Source organism: Aythya fuligula, chromosome 18, assembly GCF_009819795.1.
Source record: "Aythya fuligula isolate bAytFul2 chromosome 18, bAytFul2.pri, whole genome shotgun sequence".
Lineage (NCBI taxonomy): Eukaryota > Metazoa > Chordata > Aves > Anseriformes > Anatidae > Aythya > Aythya fuligula.
Genome location: NC_045576.1, coordinates 2887710 through 2913745, shown reverse-complemented (window position 1 = coordinate 2913745; position 26036 = coordinate 2887710). Strand labels below are relative to the sequence as shown.

Here is a 26036-nt window from a genome sequence, read left to right as displayed (position 1 = left end):
AGGCGGAGGATCCCCCGCTGCAGGGCTGGAGATGGGGCGGAGGCACGGTGCAGACCCCAGCACCCAAAGGGGGGGTGGTTTGGGGACTTGGGAGATGAGGGCAGCACCCGAGCAGCACGGGCGTGGGCCGGCGGGGCGTCGCCTGTCGCGACAGCGCGTGGCCGTGTCGCCTATCGCCCTGCCGCCCGCTCCGTACCGCGGCCGCTCCTGAGGCAGCCCCGGGCGCGGCTCCCCTCAGCGCGCCGCAGCCAATCAGCGCCTGTCCTCCCCCCCTCTCCCTCCCCTCTCCCCGCCCCTCCCCTCTCATTGGCCGCTCCCTCCCAGCGGCCGGGCCGGACAAGCGGCGGAGCGCGGCTCCCATTGGCCGCTCCCTCTGCCCGTCACCCGCCTCCCCTACCCCGTCCCCCGCCCCTCCGCCTTGGCTCCGCGCTGCCCGCGGCGGCGCCGCCGAGAGCGGGGCCGGGGCCGGGGCCGGGCGGGGGGCGCCGAGGGGGCGGGCGGGCGGCGGCCGCGGGGCCGCGCTGAGGCCGGGCCGGGCCGGGCAGATCCGAGCCGAGCCGGGCGGCCCCGAGCCGAGCCGAGCCGCCCCAGCCATGCAGCCGCGCGCGGCCGCGGGCACATGGGGCAGCCCCTGAAGCGGCGCCTCGACGTGCCCGGCGCGGTGCCCTCGGTGCTGCGGCGGCGGCTGCTGCTGCTGGGCGCCATGCTCGGCCTCTGGCTCTGCCTCTTCTACTCCTGCGGCGGCTCCTGCGCCGGGCTGGCGGCCCCCGGGGGCTCCCCGGAGCCGCGGGGTCCGTCGGGGGGCGGCCCGGCCCCCCCCCCTCCTCCTCCTCCTCCCCCGGGGCTGCCCGAGGCCGCCCGCCCCATCTCCAGCCTCACCGACGGCACCGGCAGCAAGCGGCTGCCGCAGGCCGTCATCATCGGCGTGAAGAAGGGGGGGACGCGGGCGCTGCTGGAGTTCCTGCGGGTGCACCCCGACGTGCGCGCCGTCGGCGCCGAGCCCCATTTCTTCGACCGCAACTACGAGCGGGGCCTCGCCTGGTACAGGTAGGGCACGGCACGGGACGGGATCGCTCCCCCGCCTCCAGGAAAAACCCCAAAATCCCCCCCAAAAAAGCCCTGAGCCCGCTGGCCCCGTTACCCTCGGTGCGCGGTTCGCGCTGGCAGCGCGATCAGTCCTGGAATCACACAGAAACGCTTTTTTTAATTATTATTATTTTTTTTCCCTTCCCTGCCGCTCGTCTCGCTGCGCTCCCGGGGCTTTATTTTTTATTATTTTTTATTATTTTAATTATCTTTATTATATATTTGCCGGCGCCTCCGTTTCCCGCACCCTCGGAGCGCGGCCGGGGCGGGACCCCCGGGGGGGGAATTTCATAGAGGGGACGGGAGAAGGGGCCGGGGAAGCGGCCGGCGGCGGGCGAGGCGTTAAAAGCGGTATTGAAAGCATTAAAAAGCATAAAAAAGCTTTTTTAAAAAGCTCAAAAATCGCGGCACCGCTTCCCGCAGATGCCCCCGTGCGGGAGCCCGCAGGGTGCGGGGGGGATGCGCAGCCCCGACGGCAGCGCCTTCGCGTCCCCCCCCGGCGCCTCCGTGTTTTAATTCGGCTTTAATTCGGCTTTAATTCAGCTTTAATTCGGTCTCCGCTGGCTGTGTGTAGGGGAGCAGCGACCCAAACCTTGTGGCTGGGTGGCAGCCGAGCGGTGCTGAGCCCCAGGAGCTGCCACCCTCCGGGGCTCGCCGCGGGTTTCGGACGGTGCCAGCCCTCGGCTGGTGGTCAGGGGGTGCGGGTTGGGGTCTGGCCGGGCAGGAGGCGTTCCTGGGAGCGCTTTCGTTTTAGGAAATTGGAGGATTTGGGTGGAGGATGCGGCAGGTCGTCCCGGAGCAGCCGCAGGGAAAATCTCGGTGCGTTTGGGAAAAAAATATTTCCCTGCAAAAATGGTTTTGAAAGGAGGGCTTGTGTGCTGCAGAGCTGAGGAGCTGTCAGGGTTTATTAGCGAAATGGTGTTGTAGGTGTTGAACTCTGTTTTTAATTAGGCACCTAAATTAGACCGTAAAATGGTTGATTAATCTTTTACAAGAAGGAGGTGGAAGGGGAGAAGGAGGGAATAACGCTCACGATGGCACCAATCTGTTGGCCCAGGCGCAGCGGCCGCCAGTCCCCGTGCGGAGGGCACCCCTCGCGCTTACATTCGGAGGAGCTGCCATCGAAGTTGCCCTTAACTTCCTAAACCCCTTCTCGGGCTCAGCTGCCCCGACTGGAGCAGCACGGGCCCAATTTCCCCAGCCCCAGGGCTGAGCAGAGGCTCTGTGGAGGGCTGCTCGCCCCAAAACCTGGCCGCTCCTCGGGTCCGAGCCCCCGGCGCTCAGTCGGCACCGGGGTCGGGGAGCGAGGGAGGCTCAATAAATGTCTCGGTGCCCGACACACGGGGAGAGGAATTGGCTCAAATCAACGGACGAGTGCTCGCGTTATTTCTAGCTTTGCTTTGAATTAAGCACAGGAGTTTGTTTCTCTGAATTTCAGCGTTAGAAATCGGGTGCTGCCAAGCCCCAAACTCCTCCTGCCTCCAGTGAATCGGCTCCTCCGCGCTCCTCGAGAGCACGCTGATTTCCACGAGCCCCAGTGAGGCTTTTATTTATTATCTTAATGGCAATAAGGAGAAGCGTTTGTGTTTGCTTGTTAATGGCCCAATAAAATTCGATAAAAAAAAAATGCTGTAAAATATCTGCCGTGCCAGTAGCCGTGCACCGCGTTGGGCGAGCCTTGTCCCCGTTTTTCAGATGCTTTTGCACAAATTGGCTGGGCTGAACTTTGGACCTGGGGCAGTGTGAGTGCCCGGTTGTTGCAGTTTAACCCCATTGCCTGGCTTTGAGAAGATGAAGATGCAAGTTTTGACCCACACCTTATGGAAAGGAGATTTTATTCCACAGGCATTTAGTTAAATCTGGTCAGATTTGCTGGGAGGTTTTCTTGGGTCGTTTTTTTTTTTTGTTTTTTTTTTTTGCATTTTTTTTTTCTCTTTAAAAAGTTGTTGCTGCCCTGCAACGAAGTATCCCAAAGGAAAGTTTCTGCAGATTTATGAGAGACAGAATCATCTCAAATTTGCTCGTGGGGCTTGATGAAAACCTGTTTTCGGGGGTATTTGTGACTACCCACAGCGCTGTAAGTGCTGCGCCGTGCTACAGCTTTCACGTACAGTAACTTTCAAATGAGGGACTGCAAACTTTTTTTCCTTGCTCCATTTGCCGTTAAGTGGAGGAGTTTAAAGCAGAATTTGTTTTTTTCCCATTTGTTTGGAAGGTAAAACGGTATCAGGGGGTGCTGACCGCTGTTCCTAAAAAGCAGAGGGAGAAGAAGTAAAAATGAAATAGATTTTTGATAGCGAGTTAGCTGGGAATCCAATGGAAACAACTTCGGTCCGCATGTTGCGGGGTTGCCCCCCGGTAATGAATGCAGCATGTTAACTGCTTGCAGGGAAAATATTTACCATGACAGAGGAGAAAGGGATCCAGCCCCTACTGCAAACTAATTGTAAGTAGCGCCCGGGATCTGGGGCACTCACGAAGTTTCCCTGTGCAGCAGCGGGGCTGCGGCAGCTCAGCCGCGTGTGTGCCCGTCCGGGCGGGCGAGCGGCTCCCGACAGCCCCTGGAAGCTGCTGGAGGGGCTGGGGGGGGGATTTGCTTCTCCCCAGCCTGGGAAGTCGCTCGTTCGGCTTTCCTTTGCATCTCCTCCCGTTTCGCGCAATAACGATGCGCTTTTAATACAGTCGGGACATGAAAGCCTTTTGTCCTGTAATTAATGTACGGAAAAAAAAAGCCACGGTGTCATTAGGGTTACGTGTTTAGGCTTTTTTTTTTCTCCTTTATTTCTCACTTCGGGCCCGGTGGGCTGTGGCACCCGGTCCTGCCGCGGCTGAGCGTTCCCAGCCCCGCTCCCCCTCGCTGATTTATCGACCAGTCTGCGCCCTCCGCCAGGACCCCCGGGCACGCCGGCTGCAGGGCGCAGGCTGCTTTCTCTTTTTTTTTTTTTTTTTTTTTTTTTTTCTTTTTCCTTTTTTTTTTTCCTTCTTCCTCTGTGCCGAAACGCCCAGCCGGGTAGGGTCAGCAGGATCAGGCCCGGCTGCGAGCAGTGAGCAGCTTCAGGCGTGCGTTTCTTACACTCCCCAACCAGCTAAATAAGCAGAGGGGACCTTAAAGTGCAAATTGCTGCTTCGTGGCAATTGTTGAAGAAAGGGAAAATGTCCTTATTTGTTGTATTTTGGGGGTTTTGTTTTTGTATTTGTTTTTGTATTTGTTTTTTCCCCCCAGGAGCCTCCTTTTAGCCCCAGGGTGGGGCTGAGCAGGGTGTTGCTGGGAGCGGAGCAAGGATAAGGCAGCGGCAGCGGATGGCTCGGAGGGGTGAAAGCTCTGCTAAACTGAGGGTAAATCTTGAGCGAGGCAGAATTTTACCCCCTGTGTTTGGCTGTAAAAATCCCAAATTTACAGTGGCAGCAAGTCAAACACCCGCATCCCGCTTGCCACCACGCTTTGCAGCCACCCCGCTGTCCCACCACAGCCCGGTATTTGTAAGCTCCCCGCGTTGTTTCTGCGGGGTGTCCCGCAGCTCCTTGGCCCCAGGAAGCTCGGGAACGGGCCCGCTTCTCCCGGGGGAGCTCCACGTAAAGCCCCCGTGGCTGAGCGAGGATCGGTTCCTCCAGCACACTCCCAGGAGCCACACGGGGTTGGAACCAGCACGTCCCAAGGGACAGTCGTGTTCTCCAGGGTGGCTTTGCCAAGCAGCGTCCCGTTGAGATTTTATCTACTTGAGGTAAAAATATATCATAGAAAAAAAACAACTGTTGGCCGTGCGTTGTGCCCTGCTGACTTTTCGTGGTCCCCCTTGCCTCGTGCTCAGGAGCGGGGCTGGCTGTGCCCCCTCGGCCGCTCCCACCGCCATCGCCTTTGGTTCCTGGGCCAAGTTTGGAAGCAAACGGCCCCAAAAAAGAAGGGCTGGGCTGCTATAATCAGTCAGCGAGGCCCTTGTGTTTGCATGGGCTCATTCCTCCAGATCTGAGGAGGGTTGAGTTGTTCAAACAGATGGCAAAGATTATTCGTGTTGCTGGGGTTTCAGCGCGCCGCTCCGTTTCAAGCATGTTGCCCGATATGACGCACGTGACAAGTTCTTCCCAGCACGACGCTGGGGGGGACGACATTGTCTGCCGCGATCGGGTTTCATGGCCTCACCTGTTGAGCTGCTGAACTTTTCAACGTTGGCCATGCGTTGGGGGCGACTTATTTGGCTGGTGGATCTGCTTGGCTAATCGTGTTAGCGCAGCGCCGTGCCGGGGAGCGCTCGGCTCCTTCTTGGCATGAGAATGGTGGGAAGAAAAACCCGCGGGCTGGGCTCCGGCTTGGGGAGTTTTAGGTTATTTTTTTTCTCGTTCAAGTGGGCAGATCTCTGTAACGTGCTGTGCTTTGGATACCTCTGGGCGCTTCCAGTCGAGGCTGTGCTTTTAAAAGCATCCAGCGAGCCCCAGATGTGGTGGCTGTAAAAACTCAACCTAAACTGCCGTTCTTCCGAGCTGCGTCTCAGACCTGCCCAGGTCCTGAACTTGTCTCCCCGTCAGGCCTCGCTTGCTAAACTGCTCCGTCTGCCCGAGCCTGGATTCGGTGCTATTAATCCATCCTGAGTGGCAAGAAGCCTAATTAAGTGATCTTTCAGCGCCAGCGTTCACCTCTTCTGCCGGTGTGACCGTGGGTGATCAATGGGTCACGGGGATAATGAATGGGCCGGGGCGGTGCGGGGACACTTCACACGTGGGCTCCAACAACAAACAGCAGGGCTCGTTAGTGCAGCGCTGTAATTAGGGGGTCAGGGGCTATCGGCGCTACCTGTTGTCACCACGTGGGCAGTGACCGGAGGGGACGCCTCTGCCTCGGCTGCGAGTGACTAAGTGCCGCGCCGGGTTGGGGCTTGCTGCCGATGAGTGTGCCGGGCTTGCCCACGCCGGTGCAATTTCAGGGCTTTCAGCAGCTGGTGGGGAGTTTCTTAATTAGCTCGTGAGCAACGCCGAGCGCGGTGGAGAGGAGCGCGGCCCGGCGGCTGTCACCAGCGGCGGCCGGGAGGCGGCTGAGTCAATGCGGCCCTCGTCCGGGCTAACGTGAAGGGGAGGAGGGCTCCGGTGGGGAAATTCATCCGTGGGGTCGGTGTGGGGCTGGGGGTGATGCTGGTCGCCGTTGGGGTTGCTGCCGTGGGGCACCAAAGGGTCCCTCTGAGCCCCTCCTGCCTGCGGGGTGCGATGTGCCGCAGAGCTCGGTCCGAAAAGGTCACAGGAGGGAGACGACGGCTGCTGGTGCCACGTTGGCCTCAAATGTTCCCCGGGGTGGCTTCTGTGCTTTGTAACAGCTGAGGACCAAGGAGGAGAACGTGGGGTGCTGCGGGGTTGTGTGCGCTGTGCTTGTGCGGGGCGCTGTGAGCCGGCCTCCTCGATGGCTGGCGTCCCAAATCTGGTGTCCCGGCCCTGCCGGCGCCCGGGCTCCTTCAGGAGTTGTGTGGAGAGGCTCGGAGGTTTGGGTGGCAGGGGATTTTGGTGCTGCTGGTCGGAGAGTTTGAGGAAAATAGATGTGAAAGTGCTGGCAAGAAGACCTCACGCTGACTTCAAGTAACTGAATGTTGCACTTGGTATTTCTGCTGTTGTACGTGAGCGTGGTGGTGCCCCGTCACGTGGTGGGCAGCAGGGAAGGGGAGAACGTGACTTAGAGAAAAATGATGTGTTCTGCTAAATCCTCCTCAGAAGTGCCCTGGAACCAGTCTTGTTCAGACTCTGTTTGGTTTTCTCCTCTCCTACAGGAAAGGGATGGAGATGGGAACGTCCCTGCTGAGGGACACTGAGCACTGCCTTTAAGGGCATCACAGCAGTGGGGCATCTGACCCCAAAATGATTTTGTGCCAGCCAGTTACCCCTGTTCTCCAGGTGACTTCCTACAGCTTGGGCCAGTGGTTCCCACTCATAAGGCCAGCCTGGGGCCACTCTGCAGCCACCTTGCTGCTAAAATTCACAAGGTCAGGGCTGTAACCCAGCCAGCCAGCTCGGGGGGTGCTGTGGGGGCTTCTGAAAACCCACCGCAGTGCCCTGTGGTGCACAGGAGCCTCTCCTGGGGGCTGGCAGGCCCGTTCCTGCCTGTGTGAGCAGAGAGCAAGGATCGTGCATGGGATTTTATTTTCTGTGCCTGTGCACAGCGTTGTAGGAGGACGTACATATTTTATACATCCCTTGCTGAGTGTGAATGTGAGGGCAAATCCTGTGCGGCTGCAGCAGTGGTCCTGTGGCACCGAGTACAGCTGGTGTGGGAATGCTGATCCTGGTACAAAGTGTGCTTCTCCTGCCTGGATCTGGCTCTGGGGAGGGGATGGGACCTCAGCCCCGTGCTGCTGGCCTGGGCAGGAGCTGCTGCTCTGCAGGAACTGGGCTTTGAAATTTCCCTGTGTTCGATGCTGTCCAAACAGGATCAGGCCCCCGGCGTGCATCCATGCGATGGCGAATTCAGAAAACATTTCTCCAGCAGCACATGCGTCCTCTTGGGCAAAATCCATCCCAGTGATTAACGTTGCTAAAGCCCCCAGAAAGCAGCTCTGTGTTCCAGCCCCTCCGAGGCACCGAACCCAAACGTGTTGGAAAACGGGACAGCCGGCGGCGCGCTGGTGGAGGCGGAGGAAGTCATTGGAGAAGTGCTGAGAGGTGGTGGGAGGACGGCTGAAGGCAGGAAAAGCAGAGCGTGTTGGCACGGCGCTGAGGTTGGGATCGCAGCAGGATTTTGGGTTCCTCGTGTTGATGTGCAGGGGGCTGAGCCCGGCACTGCCGAGACCTTCCCGTCACTAGGGGGAGGACAAAACCCCGGCGCTGTGTTCATCAAGTTCCCTGCCTCTTCATCGGGCTATTAAATGTTTGTTTAAAAACTGGCACTGCCTGCAGCTCTGGCACTCACACAGCTTATATTTTAAAGATGTATTAGGCTTGGAAGGAGCACGGGAGGTGTTGGAGTAAACAGCAGGTGTGTCACAGCCCGTCAGTGCCAGCGGTGTCCTGAGCTGGCTCGTTCATGAGGCTGGAGGAGCTGCAGGGGCCCCAGCAGCTCCCCCTGCCCCGTGTCCTTGTGCAGAGGATGCTCAACACAGTGCCTGACCCCTGAGTGCCCACAGATTGGAGCCCAAATGGGTTTGTGAGCATCTGAACATCCCCGAGCGTTTGCCCTGGCATCGTCGTGGCTTTGGGTGGCATCACTGCGAGCTGAGCCACGCAACAGCCAAGCAGCCAGAGCATCGCCCTGCTCGAGGAGATGGATGGGGACGGAGAGGGATCAGCAGATCCCACCTCCTGCCACCTTCCCCAGGGCCATGCACAAGCTTGCTGCAGCTTAATGCAAAGCGTGGAGTTGTTCCTGTTCTTTAAATTCCCTCCTCAGCAGCTCTGCTATCTAACAAGCCCTGGGCTGTCTGCATGGGGTTCTGTAAAGCGGAGGGAGTAGCTGCCAGGGGGTGCTGAGCAGTGAGCGAAACCTCGGGAGAAGATACGGGCCGTGCCAAAGCAGAAGTGGAATAGCAGGTTAGTGTTTCACGCTGGGTTTGCTGCGAGCCGAGAGGGGCCGGGAGCTGCTGTCTGCTCCGAAGCCTCTTAATTACAGGCTGGCGCGGCGCTGCCCGGCCAGCTCGGCGCGGGGAGGAGCGGCCCGGCCCGGTGTCTCGGCGCACCCCGACGCCTCGGCCACCCGCCCTCGCTGCACCGTGGCTCCCCCCAGAGACGGTTTCAAGGTCAGGCTGCTAAATGCAGTGTAATAATTAATTAAGCTATATATAAACAGCGAGCTCACGCGGTCCTAAAGCAGATTAGGAGCGCGGGAGTTTCCTCTCGCCCGCCTTCCTCGCCATGGCTGTTGCCTCGCTTGGTTTCTCCGCGGCGAGCCCTGCAGTTGTCACGCTCGGCTGTCCCAGCACAGGTCACCAGTTGTGGTGAGCAGCTGCAGGGCTGGGGCTGAGCCGAAAAACCATGGGGGCAGAGCCAAGCCTGCCTGCTCCTGGGCTCCCCACCTCACCCAGTTCCCCCATCGATCCCTGTCTTCTTGTGGTGCTGGAGGAAGGGATGTGTGCGGCATCTCTGCCTTCCCCATCCATGCCTGTACTGGGAAGGATGCAGGGATTCGGGGATTCGCCTTCAGCAACAGGCGTTGCAGGACTCCTGTTGCTGCGAGGCTCAGTGCAGCAATAACCCACTTGCATAAGTTTTTATTTCTCCCTGTGGTGATGGGAGAAGTGCTCCGTGGAAAGCTGGTTTCCGTGGGGTTTGGAGTGTGGAGGTGTGAGCCAGGCTGGGTTTCCTGGAAAAGCTACAGCAACCTGAAGTTTGTAACGAGGCATGAGATTGGAGCCAAACAAGTGCTTGCTGGGTGACTCCAGCAGGGCTGAAATTCGGACAGTATCAAAACCGATGTTCTTTTTATTTGTAAACCCTTACATCTATCCAAAAAGGGGCAAAACTCATCGAAAACCCCAAAAGTAAACATTTAGGGGTAAGGCTGAGTTCATACCGCGGGTTACTTTTGATGGAGCTGCAGAAACATCCCAGGAAAACTAAAAGCTGTATCTCTTCATCAGGCTGATGCTGTCTGTGCTGTCAGGTGCCGAGACAGTTGGAGAAGGGCAGAGCAGCTTTCAGCACATGCAGATCAGGCTGGGTTTTGAAGAACATGAGTACACCACACACGTCCACCGAGTCTGATCCTTGGCTTTGTATAGGGGAATCCTCAAAAAACCCCACCAGGCCCCACAGCCGGCTCCAGGAGTGGGGCAGCAGCATCACTGCACGCCTTGCTTCCCTTCTGCTGCTGCACCACGGCACCTACTAGTGCACGACTACGTGGACCCCTGTGCTGGTGGCCACCACCAGGGCTGGCGGGAAGAGGTGCCTGAGGTGACGGGCTCCACGTGAGAGGTTGCATTTGGGTGCTGAGGTTGCCCTTCCCCAGCTCCGTGGCTCTCTGGGCCAGAAGTGGCTTGTCTCCGTTTGCAGGCACCGGGCTGTGTCTACCTCCAGGAGCTGGAGGCAGCGAGAAGGGGCTTTGTGAGGGCTCACAATGGAGTCCCGAATTACTTCAGTCCTGGTCCGAGGGGGCCCGGCTGTCTCTTTGGGAACCCAAGGGTGTAGAGATCAAAGGTGCGGGTGAGTCAATTACAATTCACATTTGGTTCATCCATATGTTTGGGTATTTGAAAGACTTCAATGGTAACCCATTTTATATCTCTTATGCCCATTGATTTGTTAATCTGACACTCGGTTTCATCTGAATGACAATGGCGCTCATTCAGACTCCTCGGTGTTCAGGGAAAAGTCATTTCACTTGGGTTGTGCTCCAAGGCCTCAGCATACCAGCCCACTGGGCTCTTTGTGCCGAGGGGCTGGCGGACCAGGGGATAATTCGGCCCTGCAGCCGGCTTCGGAAGGAGATGGGCTTGTAGCAGCTCATAGCAGGGTTGGTTTGTGCATGCATTTCTCCAGGACCTTGCTGCTGGGGTGGACCTGCTCCTTTCAGGAATGCTGGAGGCAGATGTTGGGTTTTGGCGTGGTGATTCTGCCCCACGAGGTCCTCTCTGGTTGCCACCGTAGCTGCAAACCTGCCCTCGGAGCCAGCAGGGTGTGAAGCGGGCAGGGTTACGAGGCAAGGACCGAGCTCTCAGCAGGGAGAACCCTCCCAAACCCAGCCCGAGCGAGTGTGTTGGACGAGATCAAATTATCGGTATGGCAACGCGCAGTCTCTAATTATGGGAATACCTTTTTAATTAGAAGTAGTGCTTTGCATCTGCTGTACTTGCAGCAGAGCATCTCCACCAGCTGAGTCTGCTCTTTAAGGAGCCCTCGACTGCGCTTGGCTGCCTGCTGGTGACCAATCTCCATCCCACGTAATGACTGGGGCAGGAGGGGCGGCTGCAGCCAGACCTGCTCCTTCTTGTTCCCCTAATTGGAGCCTGTCTCCCTGCTCTGCTGGGAATCTCGCTCCTTCCCAGGGCTGTTTGTGTTTCCTTCTGCTCTGCCCTGGGCTCCGCAGCGCCGCCGGGACCCACCTCGTGGCACAGCGGCACCGCCGCCTCCAGTACCTCCGTGGGCACGTTCCTCTTTCAGCCTGGAATTTAATTTCATTGTCTGTCTCCGGTGTTTGCTGTGATGGGTGAGAGGGGTGGGGAGGCACTGAGGAGGGCCCCACTGGCCCGACTGGAGACGCTGTGGGAGGAGGATCCCATTTTGGACACGTGTTGTCCCTCGCAGCCTGCTCTGTTTACAACTGCTTCATCTCTCAGGCCCCGGCTACACCTTAATGGCTGTCATGGCAAATCCATTAAGGAACGAGGTGAGGTGGCAATCCCATTTGTGTTCAGATGCGTTTAGGGATCAGTGCTGAGAGGATCACCGGTGTGATCCAGGCCTGCTGTTCGGCGGGTGGCACACACAGCTCGCCCTGAGGTGGGCTGCGCCGACCAGGCCTGTGGCCAGATGGCCGCCGGATGCGGTCACGTCGGTGCCACCTGCCCTGTGCCCGCTGCAAGCCTCACCTCCTTTAGTGAGGAACAGAACAGCTGCTTGGGCTGGGATGGAGGCTGGAGACCTCGGAAAATAGCTCAGGTGGCTCGGTGTGGAGTAAGCCTAAACCAATTTAGGGTTCCTGAAGGACTCGACAGGGCCAGCTGGAGCTGGGGGGCCCGTACTGCCCTGTCCCCATCTGCTGTAAGGTAGAAATGGTTTGGAGCAGGTCTAAGCCATCCTGTGAGGATGTCAAAACGTGTTAGAAATGTGAGCTGCTGCTGGACAGCAGGGAGCAGGAGAGCTGGGCCCTGTGAGCGTGGGATGTGCTTGCTTGGTTGGCACCGTCCTGTGTAACTGCTCTTTGTCTGAGTTTGTTCATCGCTGCAGTACCACCGGGATGGTAACCTGTCCTCTGACGGTCACAGGGGGTCCTGTTACCTTTGAAGCAGTCCCGTTCCCTTGAAGCAATTGTGGGTGATCCCCAGTGCCACCCGCATGTGGTTCAGGTGCTGCTGAAGAACCATCAGAGGCACACAGCTGGGGGCTGGCAGCAGCTTCCCAGCATCACTCGGACCATGTTATGAGCATGCATACGTACATGGCTCATAGCAAAAAGGACAGAAAAAATAACTCTTTCAAGGGTTGATGGTGCAAATGGAAAGCTGGCTGCTTTGTGAGCTGTTGTTTCCAAGACCTCTGCTGTTCAGACAGTGCTGGTCACTTACTTTTTGCCCATAGTATCCCATTAGGCACAGAAGGTGGATTCCTGGAGATGTCGTGTGGCTTTTTAAAGACCTGCAGCCCTTTAGGCAGATGTATATCTGTCCTCAGGCTGCTCTGAAGCCTGTCCTGGCCTTGCCACCCCAAGAGCTACACTCCTGCAGGCTGCACAGGGGCCGAGCTGCTCCATGGAGGATGCTCTGAGGACTCCCTGTGCCTGGAGGAGAGCTCTGGATGAACAGAGCAGTTTCTCCTCTCCTTTCTCTGCTTTGCTGCCCCCATGGTGAGGAAGAGGAGCAGAGCTCACGCAGCTGCCACCATCACCCATCCCTTTCGGGGCTTTTTGCCCACCCCACAGAGGGACAGATCACTGAGGGTGCCTCCCGGGCAGCAAGGGGCTTTATCGGGGGCTTTGCTCCTAATCACAGGAGGGCTGGGCTTCACGGGGGCCGTGTGTGTGGAGGAGGCCAGGAGAGCCCTCCCTGTGCAAATGGGAGGCCGCTCGCACGGGCGCCGAACAAAAGGCAGCATTATCGGTGTGACTTGTTACCTGCCTGTGCAGGCACGCACATTAGGGCATTAATTTAGGTCTTGGGGGAGAAACACAAAAGACCTCTCAGCGGGGCTGTGATTTATGAACGTGGCGAGAGGGGAGCGCGGGTCCTGCCCATATCTCGCTGCGTTGGTTTTGTCTGGGGGCTGTTGACTTGTGCCGCGTTTAGTTAGGGGGTGGCTCTGCGCTTTGTGGCCTTTAGTTTTTTTCCTCTCCGTAGCGAAATCAGAGCAGGTGAAACGTGGTGCCCTGGCTGTTCCAGGGAGAGGGAAGGGGTGCAGAAGCGTTGGCTTCCCCTGTGGATTTGCAAGGATAAAAATCCATCTCCATGTAAACCCTACAGACTGCCACCCCAAGACGGACCCACGCAGGCGTTGCTTCCCTTGAACCGAGCTCTTCTGTTCTGGGGGAGCTCTCCCTGTTGCAGTGTGCCTGCAGAAATGCTGCCATGGTGTGTAGCGGCCCTACAAGTGATGGGAGTTTACATGAAGTGACCCTTTTCTCCTGCATTAAATACACAAACCACACCTCTTGGGTCCAAAACAAGACGTGCTCTGCTCGCTGGGCTCCCCACCACCCGCATGACAGGTCCCTGGAGAAAGCCTTTAGGGATGAGGCTGGTGGATGACCTCCCGTGGGCTTACGGGGTTACAGGGATGTGGTGGGGATAGGAAATTCCTCCAGGTGTCCTAGCAGGGGATGGGAGGCCCCATGCTGGGGGCAAGTCTCGGGATCTGGCCCTTCAGCGTGTCCCTTTGGGGCGTCCAGGAGGATGCTCTGCTCTGCTGCTGGTGCTGGGATGTTCAGCTGCTGTTAGCCACCGTGCTGCTTGGGTTGAACATCAAATTCTTGAAAGACCTGGGGTTTCAGGGACACCAGCTGAAAGCCAACAAACCGTGTTCCCCAAAATCCTCATGTGCGTGGGGCTTAACCCGATGGAGGTTGATCCCTTTGCTGCAGGGATGTGCTTCTCCAGGAATGAGGAGAGGGTGTCCCACGGACGGGGGGAATCTGCACTGCCCAAATGTTGAGCTCACGGCAGCGTCGTGGCACCAGGCTGTGCTAAACCAGCGGTCCCTGCGAGGTGCTCCAGGAGCATCGCTGTGTTGCTGTGAATATATGAGTGGATCTACTGAACCTTTAGGTCGCATAAGCTCAGTAAACATAACGCAACTCAGGGCTGTGAATCTCTGAGGGAAGGGAAATGGCTGGTCCTCTAGGTTCACGCAGTGTAAGAGCCAGAAGCCAGGCAGCTGGGAGAATTTACCTTACCCAGGGAGCGCGCTGGGAGTGCTGAAACTCTGCAGATGCCTCAAACCCTGCCTCCTTTTCCTCCCTTTTTGCCTAATTTATAGAAGGAAATGTTACTGCTGCTTTGCCCTGGACTCCTGGACACCATGAAAGTAGCCTTGGCTTGTTCCAGACCTGTCCCTGCGCAGCTCTGTTGGGCTGCGGACCTGAGCCCCCCGTGCGCTGGGTGCAGGAGCTGCTGGTGGAGGCAGGGAGGCCTCGTGGTGCCCGAGGAGAGGGAAGGAGGCTGCGGGGGTGCAGCTGGAGCACTTGAGCTGGGATAAATCGCAGTTAAACCTTTTGGGGGGGTGTACCTGGAGGGAACGTCACGCAGGAGTAAAATGCTTGGCCGGGGGCAGCTGGCCTGTGCTCTGCTGCAATAAAGCCCCAGTCCCAGTTTGCCAGTTAGCTCAGTCGTGTTTCCTGCTGGGTTTGGGGTTGTTTTCCCCCCTTAAATCACGTGTTTCACAGAGCTGCCCCCTCCCTGCTCTTCTTTTAAACAAAAACAGTGGTTTTCTTTTTCTTTTTTTTTCTGAAATGGAGACAGATTACTCTAATCTCACATGACTCGAGCAGTGGGCAGCGAAGTCCGGTGCTGCTGTGCGATATTCTGAAGAACTCACCCAGAAACAGCAATTAGCTTTTAATGGGGGCGCCGTGCCCGCCAGGAAGAGGAACCAGAGCCCTTTGTGCCCGGGGCGGCAGCGGGGGGACCTGGTGGCCCTGAAAGGGACCGGGCTTGACCGGGAGGAGTAAGATGCTCATTACAGCCCCACCCCCTTTCTGCACTCAAAAGCTCTTATTTTCAGAGCAAAGCACCATTGAAGCATCGGGACAATGGAGACCAAATCCTGCTGGGGGGAGGGAGGTGCTGGCAATCGCATCTTTTGTTGCTTTTACTCCTCTCCCTGCCTATGGCCTTCCCCCTCCAAGAAACCCACATAGATGCTCGCTAGCTGATAATGCAATCACTTTCTTGGGACTTCGCTAATAGGATTATAATTATTACTGGAGATAAAGTGAAGTGAATGGAATATTTACCACTTCATCTTAAATTATTGTAAATCCCTCCAAAGCAGCCCTTTGATATGTAAAGCGCCGCCCCTCTCCCCTCAGCGAAGATCATTATTTAGTGGAAGTCCAGAGCTTTTAAGTACGACGGGGGGGACAGAAAGAGGCTTTGCTGTTTACATAAAGAGCAGAACCTGTATAATGAACTGGTGGACTTGATGAATATCTCGCCTGGCTCCAGCAAAGGCGGAGGGAAAGTTCTTGGGGAGCGTTTGTCACCGGGATGCAGGGCTGGGGCACGAGGCCAGGTGCTGGTGCACCACGAGCGAGCAAGGAGCTGGGGCGGGCTGTGCTCCCTGCAAGTCTGTGAGATGGGTGAGGGAGCTGCCAAAGCACAGACAAACCGCTCCAGGGCCAGGAGGGTCCTGAGCTGAACTTGGTGAAGGCAGGAGCACTGCTTGGGGGCTGCCCGAGCCCTCCTGTGGCCATGGTTAGAGCCAACGGTGGCTTTGCCCAGCCCAGGAGCAGTGCTGCTCTGGGTTATTCCCTCCCCTGTAGTCTTCAGCTGTACGGTGTGGCCGCATTGCCCTGTCCCCTCCTTGGGGCTCTGCCTGCACGCAGTGGGAAGGACCAGCTGCTGGTGCCCCTCTTCCCCCTTCTCCCCAGCATTTGATGGGGTTTTTCATCCTCATCGAAGGAATTGAGGTCAGACTCCGTGGCTGGAGCCTGTTCCCAGGTGGTGGTGGACACCAGGACATGAGGACGCCACCTTTCCATCCCGTCAGAGCCCATGGAAGGAGCTCCTCGCTGGGGAGCCTTCACGTGCTGCTGCCTTCCTCTGCTCCCCTACTGCCCAGAGTCTGCAACAGGTGATGGGGACCTGAGAGATTTGGGGGCAGGGAGCGAGGAGGGTGAGAAAAACCACAGCTTTCATGCCCACGTATTATTTTCCCCTTTCCCTTCTCCTTCATCTCCCCCTTCCTCACCCCCGAAGTTCATTAATTCCCATCATCTGGTTTGTGTAAGCGTCGTGGCGACTGTTTGAGGGAGCTGGATAGAGTTACACCCCTTTCAAAAAGGCCGGGGCTGCTCCACAGCCGTTCCCTTTTATTGTTGTATAATTTGCCAACCCAAACATCGGGCTCCCCGCTCGAGACAAAGGTGCACATGTTGCTCTCACTGCTGCTAATAAAAAGAGGAGAGGCCGCGTGCTACCGTACCGGTCCTTGGTGGGAGGAGAGGGCAGCCTGAGATGGGGAAATCGGGCTAAGAAAAATCAGATGTGTCAAATAAGAAAGCAGCAAGTGCTCCTGGCCTTGAACAGGCATTTGCTGTTCAACCTCTCTTGGTTTCTTCCTCCCCATCATCTTCCTCCTTTCCCGGATGGATCTGCTGGCACCAGCAAGCCGGGTGTCGAAGCCAGCGCGCCTCGCTGCCGGTGGCAGGCTCCGTGATGCCATTAAAAGGCTTTATTACTCCTCCGTTCTTTCCCCGGGCTTGTCAGGTCCTTGCTTTAGAGCAGTATTTCTGGGGCTTGATGGTTTTATGGTCCAGGTTTAGGGAAAAGCAGCCATAAAGGCTCAGACTTGTGGGGAGGCTCAGCCCTGCTGTTTGCCCCGGTGTGCTTGGGACCAGACTCTTATCTCGGCGCTGTTCCTATCTGCTGCAAAGCTCAGCCTGGGCTTTAAGGAGCCTCACGATAATCCTGCTCCTTTCGGCGTTTGCTTTCTCGTAACCAGTACGAGGGGGTTTGCTGTCCAGCGATAACGGAGATAGCGGCGCATAGTTTAAGCTCCACAAAGCCGGTTGAAAGCCGGGGGTAAATACCAGCCGATGGTGTCTGGGTGCTGCGGTACCCACGGAGGGAGCTGGGGACGGAGCCTTCGGAGCCCTCCCGTGCTGCATCCCCGTGGGACTGGGATGGGAGCAGTTCTGCTGCTGCTGAGAGGGGCAGAATGGGACTGGGACGGGTCCAGCGTGGTGGCCCTGGGACCAGATGCTGGTGATGCTCTGGCTTTTTGCTTCCCAGACCTTCGCTTGCTATCGGGTGCTGACAGGGAATGAAGCCGGCAGTGTTAGTGCAATCCTTGCCCCACTCGTGTTTTTTTGTGTTTGTCCTGCTGTCCGACAGCCTCGTGCTGCCTCAGAGACGTGCACTAACTGAGTGTCACCCTGGCAGAGCGGTGGTAGGCAGAGCTGCTCGCTGCCAGCCCGTCCCTTCCTGCCCGTCTGCAGCTCTGACCGATCTCACTTGGCCTAAATTTATTTATTTAAAGGGAGCGGAGAAGCAGGGGGATAGAAAATGGGAATTGCAAGGGGAATGGCAATGAAACCCTTCTCAAAAGCGTGTTTGATTCAAGGCAGCAGGATGGGATGGGACAGACGGGATGGGGCTTCGGGGGACCCCAAGCTGAGCAGGGCCAGGGACCCGAACAGCCCTGAGGAATGGGGATGGGATGGGACAGCGTGCATGGGCTGCAGAGCATCAGCGTGGGAGGCTTCGTCCTGCCTCATCTTCTGTATTCGTTTCTGTAAAGATTTTCTGATCTGGTACCATCAGGCTCGTTTGCTTTCAGCGTCCCAGGCAACCCACAAGTTAGAAAAGCGACAAAAGCCACGCCAGGTTCATCAGTTGCTCCAAATTGTCCCTCCGTGTGTGCTGGGCTGCCTCGGCTGCTCACCTCACCTGGGGGCTAAAAATCTCCCTCCAGGCTGAGAGAAGAGTTTTTGTGCTCGCTTTTTCCATTTCTGCTCACCTTTCTTGCCATACGCTTTCGGACTAATCCGTGTGGTTTTTCAGACTGCCTGTTGCGAGGATCTGGGGGCACTTTCCCCAGAAACTGTCAGCTTTCCAAATTTTGGTTTTCTGGGAAGAAATGACTTTTTCTTTTCTTGAAACACCAGTCAGGAATTTGGGTAGAGCGTGGCCAGAAATAGGCTGGCTGCTCTGCCTGCGCACCGCTGTGCGGCCAAGCAAATGCTCCTGGATTACAGGGCTGAGCTCGGTGTAAACGTGGCTGGTGTCCAAAATAGCTTGACTTCTCTTCCCCACCTTTCCTCTATTTTCCTTGCTTCTAAGGCACAGTTGTGGGGGAAAGCCTAAAAATCCTGCACAAAAAGCTGTTCCCGCTGTATCTGCCACAGGGCTTGTGCAGATGCTGCCTGATCTGCCCTGGAGCCTGCAGGGAGCTTTTTGGCATCCCGAAATGTTGGTGATCTGTCCTAAATTTTACGATGCTTCTCATGGGTTTAGAATTCCCTGCACACAGCTAGCCCTCGCCCTCTGGAGTGAGGTTTTGTTGTCCTTGCAGAGGGAAACTGAGGCAGCTCAGGGGTCTGGGGGTGGTTTGAGACCAGAGTGAGCCTTTGCTGCAGCTTGGGGCACCCCCATTTGAACCCCACCGGTGCACAGGGAGCCTTGCACCTCCCCTCTGCCCCCAGCTTTGTTTTGCTGGGGTGCTGTGAGCACTTCTGGAGGGTGGCTCCTGTGCCGGGGAGGTTTGGGGCAGCGCTCGCTTCCTCGCCAAGCACAGCATCCACACGGCTCCCAGAGCGATGCTGCGAGGGCACCTCCGGTTCCTGGGTAGCGCAAAGGACGAACCCAGCCCCAAGCCCTCCCCAGGGAGGAGAAATCATAATCCGCTTGGCTCTGGGACTTGTGGCTGGGGGCAGGAGCACCTGGGCTCACCGGGTCCCTGCTGGGCGGCCTGACGGTGACCTCCATATGGGCAGGTGGCTGGGGGGCCACCTCTGCCCCCAGGCTGGGCCAGCACAGCCACACCTTGGGGCTTGGGGCTCCAACAGCCCCCACAGCATTTTTTTTTGGGTGGCAGGAGGTGGCAGACATCCCTGGGGGCACAAGCAGCCATAGCCATGCCCACAGGTAGCGGAGGTGGCTCACTGCCATGCGGGCGGGTGTAGGGGAGCAGCCATCCCTCCCCGCGGTGGGATTCCCAGTTGGGTGATGCTGCCGGTCCTGTTGGGCTCCAGTGCATCCCCTGGGGTGCTGCTCCCCTCCCCGGGAGGCTGTGGTCTGTCCCGTACATCCATCTGTCCTTCCTGCCCGTCTGTCCTACCTGCCGCCGGCGGCGAGGCGGCCGCAGATTAGCCCGCAGCCCCTCTGCGCAGACCAAAGCTGCCACCGAGGGCATTAGGCTGCAGGATTGGATTACCCCGGGGCCACCTGTCATCCCCACGCTGTAAATTCAGCTTGCTCTGGGTCCGGTTTTCACATTAGAGAAGTTTGCACTTAAAAAATTACAAATCCTACCCCCCCGCCCCGAGCCCCTCCGAGCCAGCAGGTTTATTTTAGCATCCCGTCCTACTGCGGGCTTCGGAGCTGCGCAGGGCTGGGGATTAGGGGTGTATGAATGGGGAGAGCCTTTATTGGGTTACCCTAAGTGGTTAATAGGTAAAGTAGGCCAATCCATCTTTAGGCTAAGCCTATCACTGTGCCTACGAAGGGTGCAGGCTTCGCGGGGGAGATACTCATTAGGGGAAAAGCTTTTCCTCTGTGTCTCCGTGTGTTCGGAGTGAGGGGCTCTGCTCCCTGCCTGGGGGGAGTTCATGGCCGTGATCCCCCCGCCTCTCCGTCCTTCCCTGGGACCTCGGGTGCTGTGTGTGGTGCTCAGGGGTGTGGGGATTTGGTGCCTGGCACCGTGGCATTCCTTCCTCTCCTGTGCCCACAGAGCAGCAGCTCGTCCCTTCCCAAGCGGGGATGCAGGGAGAGGGTTCAAAGGCAGGGCTCTGGGACTCTCTGCTCTGGGATGTTCTCAAGGCTGAAAGGGCTTAAAAGGCTCAGACAGTTCCCAGTCAATATGAAACAGGATGATTCGGGTGCACGCGCTGGCTCCAGAGGTTTTTGAATCCCAGATTGCCAGAAGGCAGGAGGATAACAAGGCAGGAGGGACGGCGTGCCAAGCTTCTCATGCCGCCTTCATTTTCCACCCTGCTATCTGCTGCAGCTCGTCTCCATCCAGCGCCGTCCCGGCTGGTGCCGCAGCTTTGTCTGCGCTCAGGTGGCCGCTTCCCACAGCCCGACTCCCTCCTCGCCTCCCTTTCCTCTCCCATACAGACAGCGGCTGCGTCTCGGCACCCCTGCCTTGCACCACGAAGCCGCCGAGTCTGTGACGTGTCTGTGAAACCTCCGTGGAAAGCAGGGTGGAAAGCAGGGGCCCCGCAGCGCTCAGGAGCTGCCCTGGGGGTCCTGCACCGTGCTGGGATCTTGCTGATCCTGCCCCTCTCTCCGTGGCTGCAGCTCCTCCAGCCCTTACAGCTCCGTGTTCCCCTCCCTTTGGCGCTGCCCTTGGTGTCTGGCAGCCTCAGGAGCAGACACGTTGCGGGCTGGAGCCTGCTCCTGCTCCCGCTCCTGCTCCCAGCACTGCCTGCAGTGTGCGCGTTGTGCCGGAGCTGCAGCGCTCTGCCCAGGCCCATTTTGCCCTTCTCCAGGTGTGGTGTGACTGGGAACAAACCCCTCGTGGTGACTTTTCTGCCTGCGTTGAGTTCAGAGCAGCAAAACCTTCCCGCTCCTCCTGTCCCCGAGGCTCTGCTGTCTCTGGCTGCCAGCAGGACGGGTGCTGCCTCTGTGGGAGATTTCGGGAGCCCTGGGAAAGCTCCGTGCTGCAGGCAGGCCCGTGCAGTGAAACTTTGCTTTCCTGGATGTGATGCTGTCAGGGGTTCAAACCGCGTCCACGGGTCACAGCATTTGGCTTCGCTCTCTGCTGTTGTGCAGCCACGTTTCCAGCAAGGCAGTGCCCGAGAGCCCCCAGGACCTTAACAGGGGGCTCTGCCCTGCACCCATCTGGGTGGAGGAAGGGGAGTGCTGGAGGGGCCGGGTTTGATGGATCCTGTTCTTGGTTTGGGGTTGAAGGCCCCGTTTCTATCCCTGCTCCCCTAACCCATGCTGGCCGGAGGGCGGTAGCAGTGTCAGTGTGCTTTGGCTTCTCTTGCCCTGGCGGGTCAGCAGTGAGATATTCTGCACGTGCCAGGAATTCAGCTCCTCTCCAAAAACCCCACTTGTGGGAGGGCTGGGGATGGACAGAACCGAGTGTGCTCAGCTTTCTGCAACAAGACCCCTTGGTTGGCCTCAGGCACGGATCAGGAGCAGGGCTTCAGGTGCTGGTGGCTCTGCGAGGGAACTGCCACCGGTGGATGCCTCCCAGACGAGGAGCTGCTCCCTCCTGACTTCCACTTCTGGCTCCTCTGGGTTCCCGAAGCGCTAATTAAGAGTTTCCCAACCAGATCGCCTGACTCCGCACCTCCACCCCCAGCAATTTCCTCCTCTTTCCCAGGGCTCTGGGGCCCAGCCCTACCCAAGGCCTCTCTTGTGCAAGGAGAAAAAAAAAACTAAGCCTTGCATCATTCCCAGGAGCCTGGTAAATGCTGGTTGCAGCAGCCCTGGAGGGGAAGTCGGTGGCGATGTCCAGGCCCTGTACGATGGACCTGCTGCTGCTGAGGGCTTCGGTGCAGCCTGACTGTCCCGGGCATGTCCTGCGGAGTGCTTGCCTCTCCTGGCAGGTCCCAAGCCCTGAAGGACTTCACAGGTTGACACCAACCCCTTAAATCAAGCTGGGGAGCGCTCGGTGGCCAGCGCAGGATGTACCACTCAGATTTAATGTGGCCATAAAAAGAGACACGGCGTAATGAGGAGTCTGTCAAAATCCACGCCAGCCCACGTTAGATTTAAGAGTTGCTCTCTGAGCATTAATGACTGGCGCTTTCTGAAGGCGCGACCAGTTTGCCAAATTCTCCAGAAAGCCGAGGGATCTGTCAGTTTTATTTCAGTCACTGCTTGCCAGCGGGCACCAGCTCCCGGTTTCCAGAAGCTCTCACACCCCAGGAGCTGGGTGGACCGGACACGAGTTGTGCCTGTGCGTGATGCTCTGCGTTGTGTGAAACAGCAGCCCTAGGGGATGCTGCTGCCCCCGGGGCCCCTTTGCTTGGGGTCCACCACCTCCTCTCCTGGTCACCCAGGTGGAGCTGGTGCGGGGCTCATCGCCCACCAGGGGCCTGTGCCGAATGGGGGGGGTCTGGGCTGCACAGAGCTCCCCTCCTGCACGATGTGGGGGCTGGAGGTGTGTGTGGTCACCCGGCCCTTGTCAGTAGGGACACGGTGTGAAGGTACTGCCAGGAGACGAAGCAGAATGCCAGGCACAATCTGCATCAAATAACCAGTGCGTGAACGGCTACTGTCTACATTGAATAGGCACACAACACTTCATGGTTCAATCAAACCACTCATTCTGGATTTTCCTATTATTTGCCATCAGATCAGATGGGTCACATTTCTTCCCCCTTGGCTTCTTATTAAGCAAAGGGGAACAAGCGGTGGCTGTGTGCAGCACGGCCGGGGGAAACGCTCCTCCAGGCTGGCAGCTCACACGCTCACCGGTCGTTTCTCTGCGATGGGTGGATGCTTTGAGAACTTAATCAAGTTTTATAGCTTTAATTTTGTGACAAACTCCCCTCTTGCCTTTTTTAACCGGCTCACAGCAAATGAGCCCCATTGGGTATAAAGGGAAAGAACTGGCAGAAGGTCTATTATTTAGGCTTGTCCATGGCTGTTAGGAAAAAATTACTTTATGCTTTGAGCCACTTCCACCATTTCTGCAAGATCTCCAGTTTTTCCCCATGTGGTTAATTACAAATAGCCAGAGTAATGTGGTGGGATTGCTCAAGGATTTGGGCTTCTAGGGTGTTTTGTGAGGGTGCATCCTGCCTGGGAGCTGAGTTTTCCATGCTCATGTGCCGTATCCCAGCCAGTGTGGCGGTGGAGGAGAGAGGGGAGAGGTTGTCCTCACTGGGTGCAGGACTGGGACATGCTGAAGATGCCACCAGCAGCTCTTGATGCTCCTTCTTGTGCTTGTTAGGGAAATACTCTGCTGGGTGCAGGGGACCAAGGTAGCTAGGTGACAAGCTAGGCACATGCTGGGGACAAATTGCACCATCTCGCCTGAATTGGGAAAAACATTGTGTTTGGGATGCTAAGGGAAAGCAGGGTGGATGTGCTTTGGTGAGCTCCTGGCTTCTGCTAAGCCCTTCTTCTTGTTACCGTGGGGAAAATGAGCTCTGGGCTGGGAGCTCTCTGCTGTTGACCTGAGCCACGCGAAATGCTGCTGTGGACTCATCCTGGCTGGATCATCAGCTGGGAACGGGCATGGTACATGCAGCCACGTACGTGTGGCCTGACTCACCCAGCCCGGGGAGACTGCTCAGCTGGGTTTCTAACAGTAGCCTTTAATAATAATAATCCCTCCCCAGCCTCTAAATCACTGGAAAATGGATTTATCAGTACAAGCCGGATGACCCACGCAGGCATTTTAGGGAGGAAAATCGTGAATCTGTGTGTATCTGTATGCATGTTTGCATGTATTATGTGTATTTTCCCTGCTGTTCCCTGCTGTAACCCGTGTGTTGTGTTCTGCTGCAGGGACCTCATGCCCAGGACCCTGGAGGGGCAGATCACCATGGAGAAGACCCCCAGCTACTTCGTCACCAAGGAGGCCCCGGCCCGCATCTCCTCCATGTCCAAGGGCACGAAGCTCATCGTGGTGGTGCGGGACCCCGTGACCAGAGCCATCTCGGACTACACCCAGACGCTCTCCAAGAAGCCCGATATCCCCACCTTTGAGAGCCTGACCTTCAAAAACAGGACTACGGGCCTGATCGACACCTCGTGGAGCGCCATCCAGATCGGCATCTACGCCAAGCACCTGGAGAACTGGCTCCTCTACTTCCCCATCGGGCAGATCCTCTTCGTCAGCGGGGAGAGGCTGATCAGCGACCCCGCGGGGGAGCTGGGCAGGGTCCAGGACTTTCTGGGCCTCAAGAGGATCATCACCGACAAACACTTCTACTTCAACAAAACCAAGGGCTTCCCCTGCCTGAAGAAGGCGGAGGGCAGCAGCAAACCCCACTGCCTGGGGAAAACGAAAGGCAGGACCCACCCCGACATCGACCAGGAGGTGGTGCAGAGGCTGCGGGACTTCTACCGGCCTTTCAACATGAAGTTCTACCAGATGACGGGGCAGGACTTCGGCTGGGACTGAGGCTGGTGTGGGAAAATCCCCTGTAATTACTTGCCCAGCACGGTTTGCGTATATAAAGAGATATATATGTATGTAAAATGTACAGAAATCTATTTTATAATAATTTATTTTTAATTCCTAAGCAATTAATTCACTAAGCTGCCTAACCGCACTGGCTAGAATGGTAGCCCGTAACCTGTTTAACATTCCACTCTGTTTAATTCTAATACGTCTCTCCTTTCTTTTTTTTTTTCCTCCCATTTTCTCCCCTTTTTGGTTTGGTTTGTAACAGACGGTGCTTCCATTTTTCCTAAAGAATATTTGTATTTAAAAAATCGAAAAAAAAAAAAAGAAAAAAAAAAAGAAAGGGCGGGAGGGGAGGGAAAGCACAAATTTATTTTTGTTACGGGTATCTGGCCTTTATAAACACTTGCTTTCCCTATTCCGGTGTCCCGGTCTCTGCTCCCTCGTCCCGGGGGGGTTTTGTGGGATGGGCGGGGGGCAGCCACACACCTCCCTGCAGCCCGGGTGCCTGCGTGGGGCACCCCAAGCCATACAGCCCCTGCTCGGTGTCCTGGGCTCCGCGGGGCTCTTTGCCTTGCAGAGAGGCCCCAGAGCCTGTGGTGTGGGCAGAGCCGGCCCCTCAGCCTGCTTCTCCTTGCCTGGTGGCAAGGAGGCTCTTTCCCACAACCCCTCTATGCATTTGAAATCTTTACTGCAGGACAAATGTGAAAATGTGTGTGTGTGTGTGTGTAGGTGCCGCGCTCCATGCCGGTTGTAGGTGGCGTTGCTCCGGCAGTGCCTGCGCACGTGCTGAGATTTCCCAGGTAGTTCATTTACTTCTGCAGCCTCCTTGCTCCTGCCAGCCCGTTGGTGCTGTTTGCTGTGGCTCTTTGGTGGTGAAAAGGTTCTTTGGAGCCGGGCTGGGTCTGGTCCTGGTCCTGCTCAGGTGCGTGCAGCCCGGAGCAGACCCAGTGGTTGCAGAGGTGTGCGGGCAGAGCGCTGCCCTTCGGGGCTTTGGTTGAACCTCAGGGCTCTGGGCTCAGCTCGGCTCGGCCCACCTGGCACCCAGCAGTGCTGGTGAGGCGTGCGTGGGCTCACAGGGGGGTGCTGAGCTCCGGTGTGCCCTGGAGGAACGGGAGATGCTGAGCACGATGAGGCTGAGCCTCGTAGTAAACCTGCTGTGAGCTGGATCAGCTTCCTCCTTGGGCTTTGCCTCCAAACGAGTCTTCCTACAAAAAGAAGGTGAGGTGAATCCTCTCCTTTGTACCCCGAGCCATTTCTAGCACCAAAGCAACACTTTAGGACTGACGCGGTCCTGCTGCCGGAGGTCACCAACATGAGCGTGGGACCTGCTGTGCCACACAGGTTGAGGGAGCACACACACCACCCTGTCCTCCAAAACGCAGCTGGGAACCCAGGGTGGTGGATGGATCTATGCACATTTGGGGTGTTTTGGTGCCCAGCCAGGCCCCCGGCCCTGCTCCCCAGTCAGGTGATGGATACACCAGCACATCACAAAACCCTGCGGTGCTGGGTGGCCCAGGGGAAAGTGCTGCAGGGCTTGGGTGGGGTGCTAAGTAAATGCTTCCTGGTGGAAAAGAGTGACTTGGGGTTCTCAAACCCTCAGTCTTCCTACTATGCAACGTGTGGAAGACGCTCGTCCTCTCCACCCAGCCCGGGGCGAGCTCCCAGCCGTGGCTGCGCTGGCCATGTCCTTCCACGCAGTCACCGCTTTGGTGGCTTCCTTGCCCACGGGTCCCTCTGGGGCACGTGTGCGTGCCTGCTGTTTAATGCTGGACCATTGAGCATCCCCTCTCTCCTCCTGGAAACAGCTTCTTCATGTCCTGACGCCTTCCTCAGCTGTATGGCGGAACATGGGCTTA

The 26036-nt window shown here is 57.4% G+C and overlaps 1 protein-coding gene across 1 annotated transcript; it reads left to right on the top strand.

Moving 5' to 3' along the window:
* Positions 1 to 619: 619 nt before the first annotated feature.
* LOC116496598 (heparan sulfate glucosamine 3-O-sulfotransferase 3B1-like) lies at positions 620 to 24176 on the top strand. Its single transcript, XM_032199801.1, has 2 exons — positions 620 to 1047; positions 23553 to 24176. The coding sequence occupies exons 1-2, from the start codon at positions 620 to 622 to the stop codon at positions 24169 to 24171; spliced, it is 1047 nt and encodes a 348-aa protein (XP_032055692.1). The 3' UTR covers positions 24172 to 24176.
* The last annotated feature ends 1860 nt before the right edge of the window (positions 24177 to 26036 follow it).